The following is a 14,744-nucleotide window of genomic DNA, read 5'->3' as shown; positions in this document are numbered from 1 at the left end:
AGCCGTATGGGTTTAGCGCACCCACGGAACCCGAGCTCAATACACATGCACATATTTGAAACTCACTCACACGCACCCACACCCCGCACAATTTTACAGACCAACATACCACTTGCAGACACTCCCAAATTCTGGTGTTAGGTTCCGAGCCGGGAGGCTTGTTGGCGGGGATATCGGCCTCACTGAGCACCAGGCCGAACTCAGTGCATAAGTAGGCCCCCTGACGTTAAGAAAGCTCAGCCGAAGGGGTAGTTGGAAAATTTCCGCGAAGAATAAAAAAAAATATATTCGACCTTCGGAAGAAAGGGAAAGGAAAAAATTGAAAAGAATATAATAACATTTTAAATAATCTAGCAATGGAACTGTCGTGGTTTTTTATAGAAACTTAGAAGAGCTGAAACTGTTAGTAAATAGATATAACCCTAAAGTTGTTTGTCTACAGGAGACTAATTTTAGAGGTACGGATATCCCAAAATTGATGGGCTTTTGAGCTTACCGGAGAGACTTTCTTCTAGGCAACCGAGCCTGTGGTGGCGTCGTCATCTTCGTGAGAAACGACATCTATTGCGAAAACGATGTTAGCGTACTCAGTGATAACCAGATGTTTATATAACCAAATGATAACTTGTTTGATATGATAAATGTTTGATAACCAAATGACAGTAGAAGTAAATGAGTGGAGAAGTTACCCAATGGAAACACTCCAAAACATTATATGGTTAGTCATTCTCTTCACTTGAGAGGAGATCACGAGGCCACTGTCTTTTAAGGCGTCTTGTCGGGTTGCCAGGAAGAGTTCTAGAAGAAAGATTTTGAGCTAGAGGATTTATATGAGATTGCAGGCTGAAGTGGGGTTTTCTGTATCTTGTTTTAGCAACTTGGGTGACAAAAGGAATGTTAAGGTCAGTGTGTATAGTCAGGTTGGAGACATAAAATGGAGCTTTTACGATAGTTCGAAGTATTTTAGATTGTAGCGATTGAATCCTTTGCAGATTGGAGCGTTTGGTTGAACCCCACAGCTCTATTCCATACGCCCAGATGGGTTTCAAAGTTTCAGTCAACTAAAAAAAAAATCCATAATTTCCTGCCTGTAATAAATAATAATTGCTGCTAGGGTTCCTCACCTTGGAAGATGACATCATGCCAGGTAATATGGCACTTAAAGATCAAGTTATGGCACTAGTGTGGATACAGAATAATATTGCCAGTTTCGGAGGAGATCCCAATCAAGTGACTCTGCTTGGAGACACTACTGGAGCCGCTTTGGTCCATTATCACATGTATTCGCCGATGAGCAAAGGTTTGCAACATTTTTGTTATCTTAGTAATGGATCAATATTTTGTAAAACTATTTCTTCCATCTAAAGCTTATTGATCGCCCTTTATTTTATAGCATTTATTGAATAACTTGAACAGCATGTTCAATCAAAGTTAACAGCTCCTTTGATAAGTTTTCAGAAGTAAATCATAATATTCAATCCTTCATATTTCAGAAATCTTCATTGAGTTCTCCTCATTTTCATAAAAACCCCTCTATTAGTTGTTTTTAAAGCATACAACAGTTCTTCTCTATTTTACAAGTTATTCAGTTAATATTATCCTAGTTAAAGTGAGTAAGTTCCTAAGGTTTTTGGCGTTCGGAGTCTTTTGTAATGCATTACAGACTTCCGGACAATGTTTCATCGTTACACAGATTTTGTGAACTGCAAACGGCTCCTATGAAAACAAAATCCTAAGGACATGTTTGGAAATTAGTTTTTCCTTAACAGATGGAAATTACAGACTGGTTAGTGAACTTACTGGTTATTAATGGTGATATCTTTAAGAGAGAGCAGTGTTCAGAGACTGGTAGTGCACGGAAAAGAGACCAGTCGTCAATAACCTCAAAAGTGGGCGTGGCTTAAAATTGGAAGAAAAAAAATGTAGGCACTGCGACATTAACTTAACGGCCAATTTTTTTCAAACGCTAGCTATTGTAGCTGATCTGATTGGCTTTGAAGCGAACCCAGTACTCTGTTTTTCTAACAAATATTGAAAAACTAAAATTTAAAAAAGCTGGCGATAAATCAATTGCAATATTTTCGTCATTCATTCATCGGAAAATTATTCAGCTTAAATTAAATTGTTTAATTTGAATCTCTTCGAAAATTGTTGCTTTTTAAAATGTCATTTTAATGCATTTCTGGCTGACTAGGTTTATTCCATAGAGCTATCAGCCTTTCGGGTACAGCACTCGCTAACTGGGCTAACACACCGCCAGGAGTAGCTCGCAGTAGAGCAATAAAGATGGCCCAGCTGTTCAACTGCTCTACAGAATCTGCCGAAACGATCTTCGATTGTTTAAGAACTAAAAATTCTTATGAATTGACCGAATCTTACAGCCAATTTTTGGTAAAAATATTTTAAATTTTAAAAATTTTGAAGTAAAAAATTATGATAAAAAACGAATACATTTTTCATCACTTTATTGGTAATAGGATTTAATCACGTAATAAAATTGACTAGATTTAGAATAGGCCATTGGAGGCCAGCTACAACAATCTAAACCAAGTGCTCACTATAGATTAAGCACGACCAACAACAAAAATTTTTCAGTTTCCCGTAAATGTGAAAGGTGCTGATGAGCCTTCAAGAAAAATTCTTACGTTTTGCGGAAATCTTTTTTTCATTGACTGTAGCTGTTATACGTCCTTCGGTTTGTTAAAACACATTGCCGACCGCACGAGTTGCAACTGAATATATTGCAACGGAAGGGAACTATAATATTGGAGTTGATTATAGTCATCGAAGTGCGATAAACTCTCTCTTGCAAAGTGAGCGTACAATGCTTAGGGTATTCCCTTGATTTAATGCTCTGATTTTGATCCTTTTATAATTGTAAATGGTTAAGAGCAAAAGATGAAAACACTTACTCTAGACGAAAAAATGTATATTTGTACAGATATTTGAACAGAATGTTCTATTCAAATAATTTGGTAGATCATTTGCACATTTACATTTGCAGTATCTTGCGAAGACCTAAAATGACGAAGTAAAAGAAAATAAAAAACATATACACTGTTATAGGCAGAACATTTGTGCTGAAACTCTGGCTACATTTCTTTCCAAAAATCATCATGAATTGTTATTCCTGTTCATACAACTTAGTCCCGACAGCTGGAACTATATTTTCTCATAAATGTCGAGTTTGTATAAATGCCGCTAGATAGCATAGGCCTGCTATTAGTACTTAAAACCATGTATTCAGTACTCCATTGCATTGCCAAACGGGGAGATTTCCCCGATCGTCGTGCACTGACATTTTACAAAACGGGGAGATTATCCCGAGAGGTCGGCAATGTGTTAAGATTTATTCAGCCAATTAGCGGTCGTCGTATCATCATCATCATAAGTAGATAACTCCACTTACAATTGCATTATTAATATCAAAAAGACTATACTGCCTGCCTATCTCATGAAATTTGGAAATAATTTCAATTTATTTACTAGTTCCTCTAGGGATTCCATTTACATCCTTTGGTTGGCTTCTTAAATACCAGGACATATAATATCAGTGGCCGCACATAAACATTTTGCTCGCCAAAATGCGGTACTTGTTAAAGTTCGCTTAAACGAATTTTACTCTTCTTTTAGTCTCTCAACTGTTGTTGAGATCAATTGTGACCACCTAACCGATACCAAATTAGTTACAGATAACTCAGACTCCAAGATACCTTTAAAAATAAAATAAAAAAAGTGAGGAGTGTCGCTAAGATGATCATCACGGATTATTCACAACATTTAAATAGCCATGTTGGTAACCACACGTTACCAGACTAATAAAAACACTGTTACCGCGGAAATAATCAATAATGCTAACATATTTTACTATTATATCAACATTTTCCTTCAAGAGATTTACTTTTACATTTGCAAGGAATATCTAGCGGATCCAGTTATAGTATTTGCGCCAATCTGTGATAAAGATGCTGTGAATCCATTTCTACCTTTTAGTCCCTACGAGGCCGAACCAGTTCCAGTTCCTTGGATTGTTGGCGTTGCCAGTTTGGACGGCCTGGCCAGATCTGGAGGTAACATTGTCTAAATAAAGTGCAGCTAATTTTATTCTTGCAGGAGAATTCTTTCAAGATTACACTATTTTCCATCAATTCCATCTCCCCAATGAAATAAGATGTTTTCTTTTTCAACCAATAATTTACCTTATCAATGCTTTTATAGAAAGAAAAAAAGAGTTTTGAGTCTAATAATTTCTGAACAGATAAACATTGGCGCTCTAAAGCCAAATGTCTAAAGAAAGTTAAAATTTACAAAAATTAAAAAATAAAATACAGGCACAAAAAGTAAATAAGATTTTACAATATTGTGGTTGTTATTGTTAGCTGGTGCGAAGAAACACAGTTATTTTTGAGAGAATTGTTTGAAGCAATAATGTGTTTACAAAAAATATGAGTTTTTTGCCTCAGCCAACTAAAACAAAGTTCATTATCACTTTTAAATAAATAAATAAATATTATATATAAATAAATAAAAGAAAAATAATAATGTTTTCAGCCTTTGTTCAGAACTTGTCATCTCTTACTGAATATGATCAAAACTTCTTATACGCAGCACCAATATCATTGTTTTTTGATACCACTGCATCAAATCCTAAAGAAGTAGCCAAACAACTTAGAGAATTCTATTTTGGTGATCGACCAATCACCATGGATTTGTTTAAAAATTTAACTGACGTAAGTATTTTTTCTACCAATACTTCTTGCTTTATACAACAACAACAACAAAAAATTATATACCTATAGAAAAAAAATGTAAAAAGAGATAAAAAATAATACAGAATATATTCAACAGATGTTTACTGATGGCTTCTTCCTTTGGCCAGCAATGAAATCCTTATGGAAGCACAAAGGCCCACATTATTTGTATTATTTCGATTACCTTGGTGAGCACAGTTACCAAGAGATAATAACTGGTGAAAGAATTTTAACAGGTAAGAATTAAGCTCTTACAGCTTAGAAACATCATTAACAAACTGTTCCTGTTAACTAACTACACCCCCATTTATTTAAACATGTGTAACCGTGATTCTCAAAGAGGGCGATTATGCTCAAAGGGCAATGGTAGGCTTAGGTTCAACCTGCAGGTGTTGTGTAAAATAAAGGAGCGGTGAAATTAAAGAAAAGCTCTCCCATCGGCTAAAATACTGTCTGCCTAATGTGCAATTCAGGCACCGAGGTTCATGTTTCTTTTTTAAACCATTAGTAATTTTATTATTACAGCGTTTTTTGCATTGGACAAGAAACCCGCCAAAAATTGAAGGCAATTTGTTGACTTTTCAAGGATTATATTGAATTCACCACTTTTTGCCCCAAGGTTCTATTTGTCTAAGTGTACCTGTAGATGTGTAGGAGCTATCGTAGAAAGTACTCGTATTGTAGTGTCTTCGGCGGAAGTGCACTAACATATTTTCTAATGTGATGGAATATCGGATGTATACTGGACATAGTAATGGCCAGAGAAATTACCCTGGGGAACCTCCGCACACACCAACGAATATATAACAGTTCCAGATATGATTTTAAGATCTTATAGAAAGATGAAGAAAAGAATGTCTTTAATTTCCTGTAGTTTCTTCGATGCCACACTCGATTGAATGCTTGGGACACATTAAGAGAGATATTTTTGCGGTTCCAGAGACGTAGTTATAGTGTCCACCATTCTCTGACATTGGTTAATTGTATATAGTTTATAAATTGCAGTGTTTCAGCGATAATAGTTTTTTTTTTTTAACTTTTATTTCTGCATGCTCCATACAATGTATAATACATGCTGGTATATATAACAAGCGATAATAGTTAATGAGTGATAGAAGGGTATATTTTGGTGGTTTTCAAATTCGTTCAAATTTCAAACCTTTATATCTCCCTTCGTATTTATCACATTTCAATGAGTTCTTCACCCATTGTAGGGAAACGTTAGCTCTATAACTGATATAATTTGCAAAGTTTCAGCGATAATAGTTAATGAGTTTAATGTAGGTTTAATTTTTGGGGTTTTCTAATTCGTTTAAATTTCAAATCTTAATATCTCTTTTCGTATTGTTCAGATTTTAATGAATTCTTTACCGAATTGTAGAGAAATGTTTGGAATATTTCAGTTTGGAGATAGAACTGTAGATGTTTTTCCAGTACTTTTTTTCTTTTTACAATAAAAATTAATTTTTGTTTAAAGCTCTTCCAATTATAGGACAGAACTGGTCCCGATTTATTTTAATTATCTAGTTTCTACTGCATTCATTTATTTCTACTGTTCACGTTTAGTAGAATTTAAATCACATGTCGTATTGCTGTCTTTAAGTATTATTAGTTTACTTAGCTTTCGACCTCGGGATTGCCACATCTTGAGGGCTTATTGACAATACTTTTACATTGTTGTTCTAATGTTAGTGTGCCTTCTGTTCTATCTGCTTTTGAACTGTTGAGTTCCTGGGTGGAAAACTCGGCAAAATAATGACCGATTCGGCATTATTGTTTCTTCGTACTGGATTAATGAATCAGTCAACAAAAACAATTAATAATACTTTTAAGCATTATAATTATCTGTACTAAAAATTAAATTCACATGATGCAAGATGTGTGATTCATTGTCATGAATATTCTTTAAATTAAATTATCGCTATTAATTCCACTTTTTTTTTACTTTGTAGGCAGCTCGCTTTTTGATGAAACAATTTATATTTGGCACGTTGAAAATCCAATTGAAATTTCGCCGCCTTCAACTAGTCAAGATTTATGTATATCAAATTTATTTGTTAGGTTAATTTACAACTTCGCTAGTTTAGGGTAAATTTTTATTTTCTGCGCTTCTTTGTTGAGAATATTTATGCATAAGTTTTTTGTATTTATAATAGTTCTTCCTTATAGAGAACCGACTCCGTCAGGTTTCGATTTCAGTTGGCCACGATGGGATAGTCAGCAGCAGAACTTCATCAATATTGGAAACAGTGGAGTAACCATTAACAGCACACTTTTTCCAGATAGAGTAAAATTTTGGTCACAACTAAACTACAGAGATAAAGTGGATAAAAGTACATAGTTGGTTTTTTTGAAGCAAATAATGAAGAATACATTGTGCATTTTTTGAATTAAATTATTACTTTTTTATTGTTCTTTTTTCTTTTTAGATAATTCAGTTGCGGATTTTATGAATAATTAATTTCGCAAAATGATTGCTTGACTAATTCTATTTCGGGTAAAAAATTTCTGTAAAATTAATTTATACTTGCCGTTAGTGAAACTAGTTGCAAAATTAAATTCCTTGTTTTTGTCTGTTCTTGATTCAATGAGTAAGTTTGGAACAGCTAAATCTTTATACCACAAAATGCCCGTTTATTTAAAATTTGTTCTTTTAGACTCCATTAAATGTATCCCTTAATAAGTAGATTGTTTTATTTTGTTCGTATGTGTGCTTTTTTTTATTTATTTTTCGTTTTGTTTTATATATTTACTTGCTTATGTATTTGAATCTATCTCTACCAGACTCACTTATTGTACTAGATGTTTCTTAAACAATAAAGTCTACGAATTTTTGTAATTTGTTTAGTACTCTAGAGCCTCTTTTCTTTAGCACCTAATTGCGGCATTAAATTTTAATGTGTTTCTAAATGAAAATATCACTTCAAATTACGCTAACATGTCGAAAATTGCAATCAATCTCAGATAAAATTTGTTGGACTTTGGATATTTTATCTTGAAAACTAGATACAGTTAATTACGACTTTTGTAAAACTTAGTTAATTAATGCCCTTCAAAATAAAAGACGTTATCAAGTTGTGTTAAAGGTAGGCACTATCGCTAATTAATACTTTTTTAAGCACAAATACTTGAAAAAAAGGAATATCTTCGAAATACTCACAAAGAGAGGTATATTCTCCCATTATAGCTATTATTTCCGGTTACAAGTTTTTATCGTACTTCAACAAACGAAACTACTGCTTTCAGCAGTCATCAAAGTTTTGTTCCAAATTAACTTTAAAGCAAAAAAAAAAAAAATGAGTTTCAGTAGTGTTATTGTTAAATTAATTTTACTTATGCATCTTACACAATGTAGTGAACTAACTGTAAACACAACTTATGGATTGTTAATTGGCAGAGAATTTAAATCCAGAAATGGTCGTATTGTGGCAGCATTTAATGGTATTCCATTTGCAAAACCACCTCTTGGTGAACTTAGATTTCAGGTGACTATGTAGAAACTTATTTTTTTAATTTTAAATTTTAAGAAAGGTGTTAATAGCCAAGTGGATCGGCCATTCAAAGAGAGGTGAGTTGGAGCATGAAGGTGTGCTCTAGCTCTCTGTCCTAGAACTTCCTTAGGGCCTAGGAGTGTTTTTTTGAACCATTTTATCATTTATCAGGCTTCAGTGAGGTGCACAATAATGATGTTGGTCGCAGGGCAAATTATCCTTTTAACAAAAAAAACAAAACAAAACAGTTTAATTTTAGTTTTTAACATTTTCTATCGATGTTTCAGGATCCTCAACTTCCAGAACCATGGTCTGGTATGAGAGAAGCGTACAATTTTGGCAATGTTTGTGTACAGATCGTATCAACTAACCCTCCAATAAGTACTTGCAAATTGGGCAATGAAGACTGTCTTTACCTGTCAGTTTACAGTCCCAGTGTACGTATCACCTGCTATTATTTAGTTTAGATAATTTTAAATTAATTTGTGTTGTTTAAATGAATGAAATTGCTAATGAAACGAGCGAGAAATTTTAATATATCTAGTTTCACTTTTTGAAAAGTATGAGGAAGATTTTTGTTATATTTCTTCTGACAATTTTTTTAACTTAAAATACTCATTGTACTCATGTTAAGCAACAAGGAAAACAACATTTTCAAATTCTTTAAAGGCTCGTTTTTTTAGCTTCCCTACAGTACCATATCATTATAATGTTTGGTCCAATGCCTAGTATATTGATGAGAAAGGTTTAATATTTTGAAAAACCCAGAATTTGAAGAAAATTCCACTACCGACTTGGATGGAGTTTTTCACTATTCTGTGACTTTTTCAAAATTAACTCCTTTTCTTTAACCTACTTATGTAATAAATACACATAGATTTACAACTTTTATTGAATAATTTTTCTAAGAAAATTCCAATTATTATCATTTGTTTTATAGTAATTAGAGAAAAGCTTGGCTAGTTAATAAGTATTATTTTGGTGGCCATTTGCAGTATTACAGACTGATGTCATGTTATTATGAATTATATATGTTTTAAAATAAGAGTTTAAATCTTTAGAATTGTTGATCATTTTAAGAAAGTACGTATCTGAGTGTTCGCGCCAATTTTTTTTCGAAAATTATTCAAATGATTTTCTTTAAAATTTGTTTACACTTAGATATAAGTATATACAATGAATGTTTACTGTATTAAAATGTTTAAATATACACCATTGGTGATTTTCATAATAATAATAATAATAGTAATAATAAATTAATTTATATTGTTGTATGGTCTATGTAGCTAAATCCAACCAAATTGTTGCCAGTTTTGGTTTATTTCCATGGTGGACCATTTTATTCTGGATCTAGTGAAATTGATGAATCACCAGAATTTTTCTTGGACTATAATATTGTTGTGGTGATGTCTAATTATAGGCTTGGAGCGCTTGGTATGCGATTTAATACTTAAATTATAATGTTATTTGTGTTTTTCTGTAATCCCGAATAATTTGTTTGTTTTTTTTCAAACTTTAGAATTGTTATTTGTTTTAGAGATTTACAATTGTCTAATGTTTTAAAGGTCCTTCCAATTAATTGATTTCTTAAATATTCATACAACTTTGTATTTCTGTTTTTCATTTGAGGCAATTATGTACATGACTGTTTTCTTTGCGTGTGGTATATTCATATTACTTTATTTTGTAGATATTGTACTGCTGTTAAACATCAGCTGAAAGGTTTTTTTTATTACGATTCAAAAAATTATGTCAGTTAATTTAAAGGAAAGACTCTAGAAGATTCTATGAGCCACATTTAATACACTTCGCATCCATCCTTAGAAGACAGTTAAAACCAGTTCCGATATGCTTCAGTCAGCTATAAAATTACAGGCACAGATCCCGTCTAAATCCACCGTTCACTAGAAGGCTGAAATGATTGAATTGATGTTTACAGATGAAGTGCATTCTGACCAAATATCTATCCAATTAAACCAAAAACCATGAGTTTTACTTTTTTTAATACTGTTTTTCAATCTTGCAACTTTTCTTGGTCAGTGAGTGTGCATTTAATTCAATAAATTTCATCTCCGAATGACATGAGAAAATAGTGATGTGGTACTTATGATGGAAGTAGGCCGTTCAGTGTGAACTAGAGCCTATCGATCGTGCGTTTACATCCAAAAACAATAATCTATTCAGCTCTTATAAAACTCAGTTTTCTGAACAAAATCCTGGTTTTCACAAAAATTAATTAATTAATTAAATAAATAAAAAATAATATTAATAATAATATTTATTTAAAAAAAAAGGTGCTTTCAAGATGTTAACACATCATAGTTGATGAAATTTGTGTCCAGGGTTCCTTACCATGGAAGACGACGTAATGCCTGGTAATATGGGGCTAAAAGATCAAGTTATGGCGCTTGTGTGGGTGCGAAATAATATTGCTAATTTTGGAGGAGATCCAAACCAAGTAACTGTGCTTGGAGACGGTTCTGGTGGATCAAGTGCGCACTATCATATGTACTCAACCATGAGCAGAGGTAGGAACTTTGAATTTTATTTTAATCTTCAGGCAGTACAGCTCTTCATTGGCTTCTCCACTTCTCTTTCCTCTAAACCACTGATGCCTTCCTCTGTCCTAGATGACCAGTGAAAAGGGCCTATCTAGCCCCCCCCAATGACTGAACCATCCCAGCTTCTCCTTTCTTCCAACAGATCTTATTTACTATAAATTCTTTTAATCCTTTTTCCGAGCTCTCCCACCATATTCTATTCTGTCTTACCGAGTATATTGTACATCTCTTGCGTTAGCGTCCAAGATTTTAACAATAGTTGATATTACACTAAAATGGTTTTTTGACTTTCTTGGGTAGTTGCTGAAAATTTAAAGCTTTGTGCATTCAGACCTGTTACACTCATGTCCACAGCTTTAGTATCTGTGAATGATGTGAGAATATTTGATTGTGAAAGGAAGAAGAGAGAATTAAATAAGGATCCAACCACTCAAGAAAAAACTAATAATTAATAGAAACATTTTTAAACAATTTTCGAAACAAAAATTGCAACAGAAAATAAATGCAATCTACTAGATTAATCGAAAAGAAAAATGGTCAATTCTTTATTATTTCTATCTAGGTTTATTCCATAGAGCTATCAGCCAGACGGGAACAGCACTCTCTCCTTGGGCAAATATACCACCAGGAGTAGCTCGTAGTAGAGCTATAAAGATGGCACAGTTGTTCAACTGTTCTACGGTATCTTCAAAAGTGATCTGGAACTGTTTAAGGACTAAAAATGCTTTTGAGTTGACAGAAATACAAATGACTAAATTTTTGGTAAAAATATTTTATTTATTCTTCTTATTTTTAAAAAATAATAATAATATCTACGAGGGGGTACCCAAAAAAACCCGGAATTATTTTTTAAAAGCTATTTATTTACAAATTTTTTACAGAACAACCTTATCCCCTTCAAAATACTCTCCATTACAACTAATACATTTGTCCCACCGGTGCTTCCACTGTTCGAAACATTTTTTGTAGTCATCTTTAGAAATGGCTGACAGCTCCTTCTTCGTTTTTTTCTTGACCTCTTCAATGTTGTCAAATCGGTGACCTTTCATGCCCTTTTCCATGCGTGGAAATAAGAAAAAGTCGCACGGAGCCAGGTCAGGCGAGTAAGGTGCGTGGGGCAGCGGAACCATGCCATTTTTAGCCAAAAACTGTGTAACAGAGATGGCTGTGTGTGCAGGTGCATTGTCGTGGTGGAAGAACCAGTCTCCTCTTTGCCACAAATCGGGTCTTTTTTGGCGAACACTATTGCGCAATCTTTTCAAAACTTCCAAATACAAGGTTTGATTGACGGTCTGACCTGGGGGGACAAACTCTGAATGGACTACGCCTTTGGCATCAAAAAAGCAAATCAGCATTGTTTTGATGTTTGACTTGACGACATTTTTTTGGTCGGGGTGAAGATGACGTCTTCCATTGGCTCGACTGTTGCTTTGTTTCTGGGTCATAACCATAGCACCATGACTCATCACCAGTAATGACCTTTGACAGAAAGTCTGGATCAGTTTCAAGCTGTTGTTTCAAAGCACGACATGTTTCAACTCGATGTTCTTTTTGATTGTCAGTCAGAACTCGAGGAACAAACTTGGCAGCAACCCTTTTCATCCCCAAATCTTCCGTTAAAATTCGCTGAACCGAGCTCCAAGATAACCCACTACTCTCTGACAGTTGATCAATTGTCTGTCGACGGTCTGTGAACACCAGCTCTCGAATTTTTTCAACATTTTCGTCGATTCGGGCAGTTGATGGACGTCCAGAACGAGGTTTGTCATCAATCGACATGTCGCCATTTTTAAACCGAGTAAACCACTCGTATACTTGAGTTTTTCCCATAGCGTCATCTTTGTAAGCTGTTTTCAACATTAAAACACTTTCAGCAGCATTTTTGCCGAGTAGAAAACAAAATTTCAGAGCTGCACGTTGTTCACTTAAACTTGCCATCATAAAAAACGAAAAAAGAACAAAACAGCGCTGGTAAAAACAATCACTGCAGATGAACAGAACAAGCCAGGCAGACAACACAGGCAGGACTGAACTGGCAAGGAATTGCGCTATACACGTCTAGCGGCAGAAATGCGTACTACATAAGCTCCATGCGCAGCAACGCAATTCCGGTTATTTTTGGGTACCCCCTCAGGCGAATTACTCTTAAGTAGGAGCGCAAGCATTGCAATATGTGTCAAACTTTAGTGCTGGATTTATATATTTTAAAATCCCCTTGTATTAGAAAAAAAAAATTAATACATTGTGAATGTGAAAAGGATATCTAGAAATCAAAGGAAGGTCCCTATTGTTACCCTTTCTGACTTGAAGTTTTTGGGATAAATTTCACATGGGAATACCGAGTTTATTGAAGCTATTACTTTTCTTTTTTTCCTTGAAAATTGCTGAGAAAAATCTCCAACGACTTTCCTAAAACTTCATATAATACGAAAACACGTTAAGGCTATCGTAATAATTGCAACTTTTTTCCCACGAATGTTAAGCTCCTTGTTGAAAAGCTCCTTCAGGAACAACTTATTGTTCCTGTCACCTTTATAAATCCACAGAACAAGAAAAAGTTGTAGGTATCCCAAGTGAGAAAAATATTTTGAGCGGAAGTGCATTTTTACTGAAATTATTTGTGAGATTTTCTGAAGTTTTCACATAAACGTCTAAAATGGTGATTTTAAAAAATTATTTATTATTCGTTTGCTTAATAGATTAAAACGAAATATATTAAAAGTTCAAAAAAATGTTTAAAGGAAGGAATAATGAATGATGAGAATAATCAGACCAGTGGTTAGTTTGCTGGACTCCCTATGCTCGGTTTCGACCTCTTAAAGCGATTTTTCATATTTCATATTTTTCTAAAAATAAAAAGTAAAGTAATGTAATGCCAATTTTTCTTGGCCAGCTTTACGTCCAACTACCATCTAGGTATCGTGGACGGAGGCGACTAGCAAACATACTTCGGTACAATCTTAAAATCCAAGGCCTAGACCGGGACTTGAACCCACTATTACTGTATATCTTAGCTTTGCAGGTTCTATATGCGTTCAATCTGATTTGGTTTGTGTCACTGGGTTTGCGGTACTTACGTATTAACGCCACCGCAGCTACACATTTGGCGGTTTTTAAGTGCCGCCAATCTACATGCGTGAATTATGTGTCTTGGAGAATAAACCAAAGAAGAAGGTAGGTGGACCAGATTGCATTGTGGAAATTGATGAAAGATTGTTTACTAAACGTAAAAATAATCGTGCGCGCTCTTTATTGGCGCAATAGCGCAACTTCTACTGCCGTGGCGTTAATACGTAAGTACCGGGTTTGCTACCGGCGGGCCCACAGAAAGCCTTGATTGGGTTCGAACAGTGCTATTGGTAAGGTCTTGTATTCTCATGCGGTTCTAAATAACAGCCACACTGTCATAATAGCTCCAAGCGCTTTGATGGAGCGGAATCTTACGAAAAAGTTGCTCGTGGTTCACCACTTGGCCAGCGAAATTGCCTAGTGCAGGATGCCTACCGAGAGCTAAGTGGCCGACTACTTCGGCCAATCAAATGAAGGAAGACATGGGCAAGGAGCGGATAACTGCTAGAACATTCAAAGAATACCATTTTCTAAAAACATTCTTCTGACTTAAGGGAGCTCCAATCCTTAATTTCTGGTAGCTTTCGTAAATTTGACAAGAACAAATCGTGATACCATATTAGATGCTTTTTATTTATTTAATCTGTGTAGGGAAGTTCTAAGGTTTCCTCTCATTCCTACCAATACATAGTTTACAATTTTATCTTTGCTTTCAGGAATTTCAGTATGACCCTTTTGTAGCTTTTTCACCAATAGTTGATAGAAATGCAGCGAACCCATTTCTACCATTTAATCCGCAATTTGCTGAGCCAGCACCAGTTCCTTGGATTGTCGGCGTAACAAGTATCAATGGTGTTGTCAGAACAGGAGGT

At 34.5% G+C, this 14,744-nt stretch overlaps 1 protein-coding gene across 1 annotated transcript in view; it reads left to right on the top strand.

Annotated features, from left to right (window-relative positions):
- The window catches only part of LOC141448707 (juvenile hormone esterase-like), a 38,978-nt gene that overhangs the window by 22,037 nt on the left and 2,197 nt on the right, over positions 1-14,744 (top strand). Inside the window, exons 6-18 of the mRNA XM_074117248.1 lie at positions 1,115-1,300; positions 2,195-2,391; positions 3,917-4,070; positions 4,552-4,730; positions 4,849-4,987; positions 6,704-6,839; positions 6,921-7,091; positions 8,107-8,236; positions 8,530-8,679; positions 9,529-9,676; positions 10,585-10,770; positions 11,366-11,565; positions 14,589-14,742. Of these exons, the coding sequence (XP_073973349.1) occupies positions 1,115-1,300; positions 2,195-2,391; positions 3,917-4,070; positions 4,552-4,730; positions 4,849-4,987; positions 6,704-6,839; positions 6,921-7,091; positions 8,107-8,236; positions 8,530-8,679; positions 9,529-9,676; positions 10,585-10,770; positions 11,366-11,565; positions 14,589-14,742 (2,130 nt within the window). The remainder of the gene's footprint in view (positions 1-1,114; positions 1,301-2,194; positions 2,392-3,916; positions 4,071-4,551; positions 4,731-4,848; positions 4,988-6,703; positions 6,840-6,920; positions 7,092-8,106; positions 8,237-8,529; positions 8,680-9,528; positions 9,677-10,584; positions 10,771-11,365; positions 11,566-14,588; positions 14,743-14,744) is intronic.

Source organism: Rhodnius prolixus, unplaced genomic scaffold (genome assembly GCF_049639745.1).
Source record: "Rhodnius prolixus isolate KJV_2025 unplaced genomic scaffold, Rpr scaffold_1, whole genome shotgun sequence".
In the NCBI taxonomy this organism is placed as follows: domain Eukaryota; kingdom Metazoa; phylum Arthropoda; class Insecta; order Hemiptera; family Reduviidae; genus Rhodnius; species Rhodnius prolixus.
Note: the sequence above shows the minus strand (reverse complement) of the source record. Positions and strands in the feature narration are given on the sequence as shown.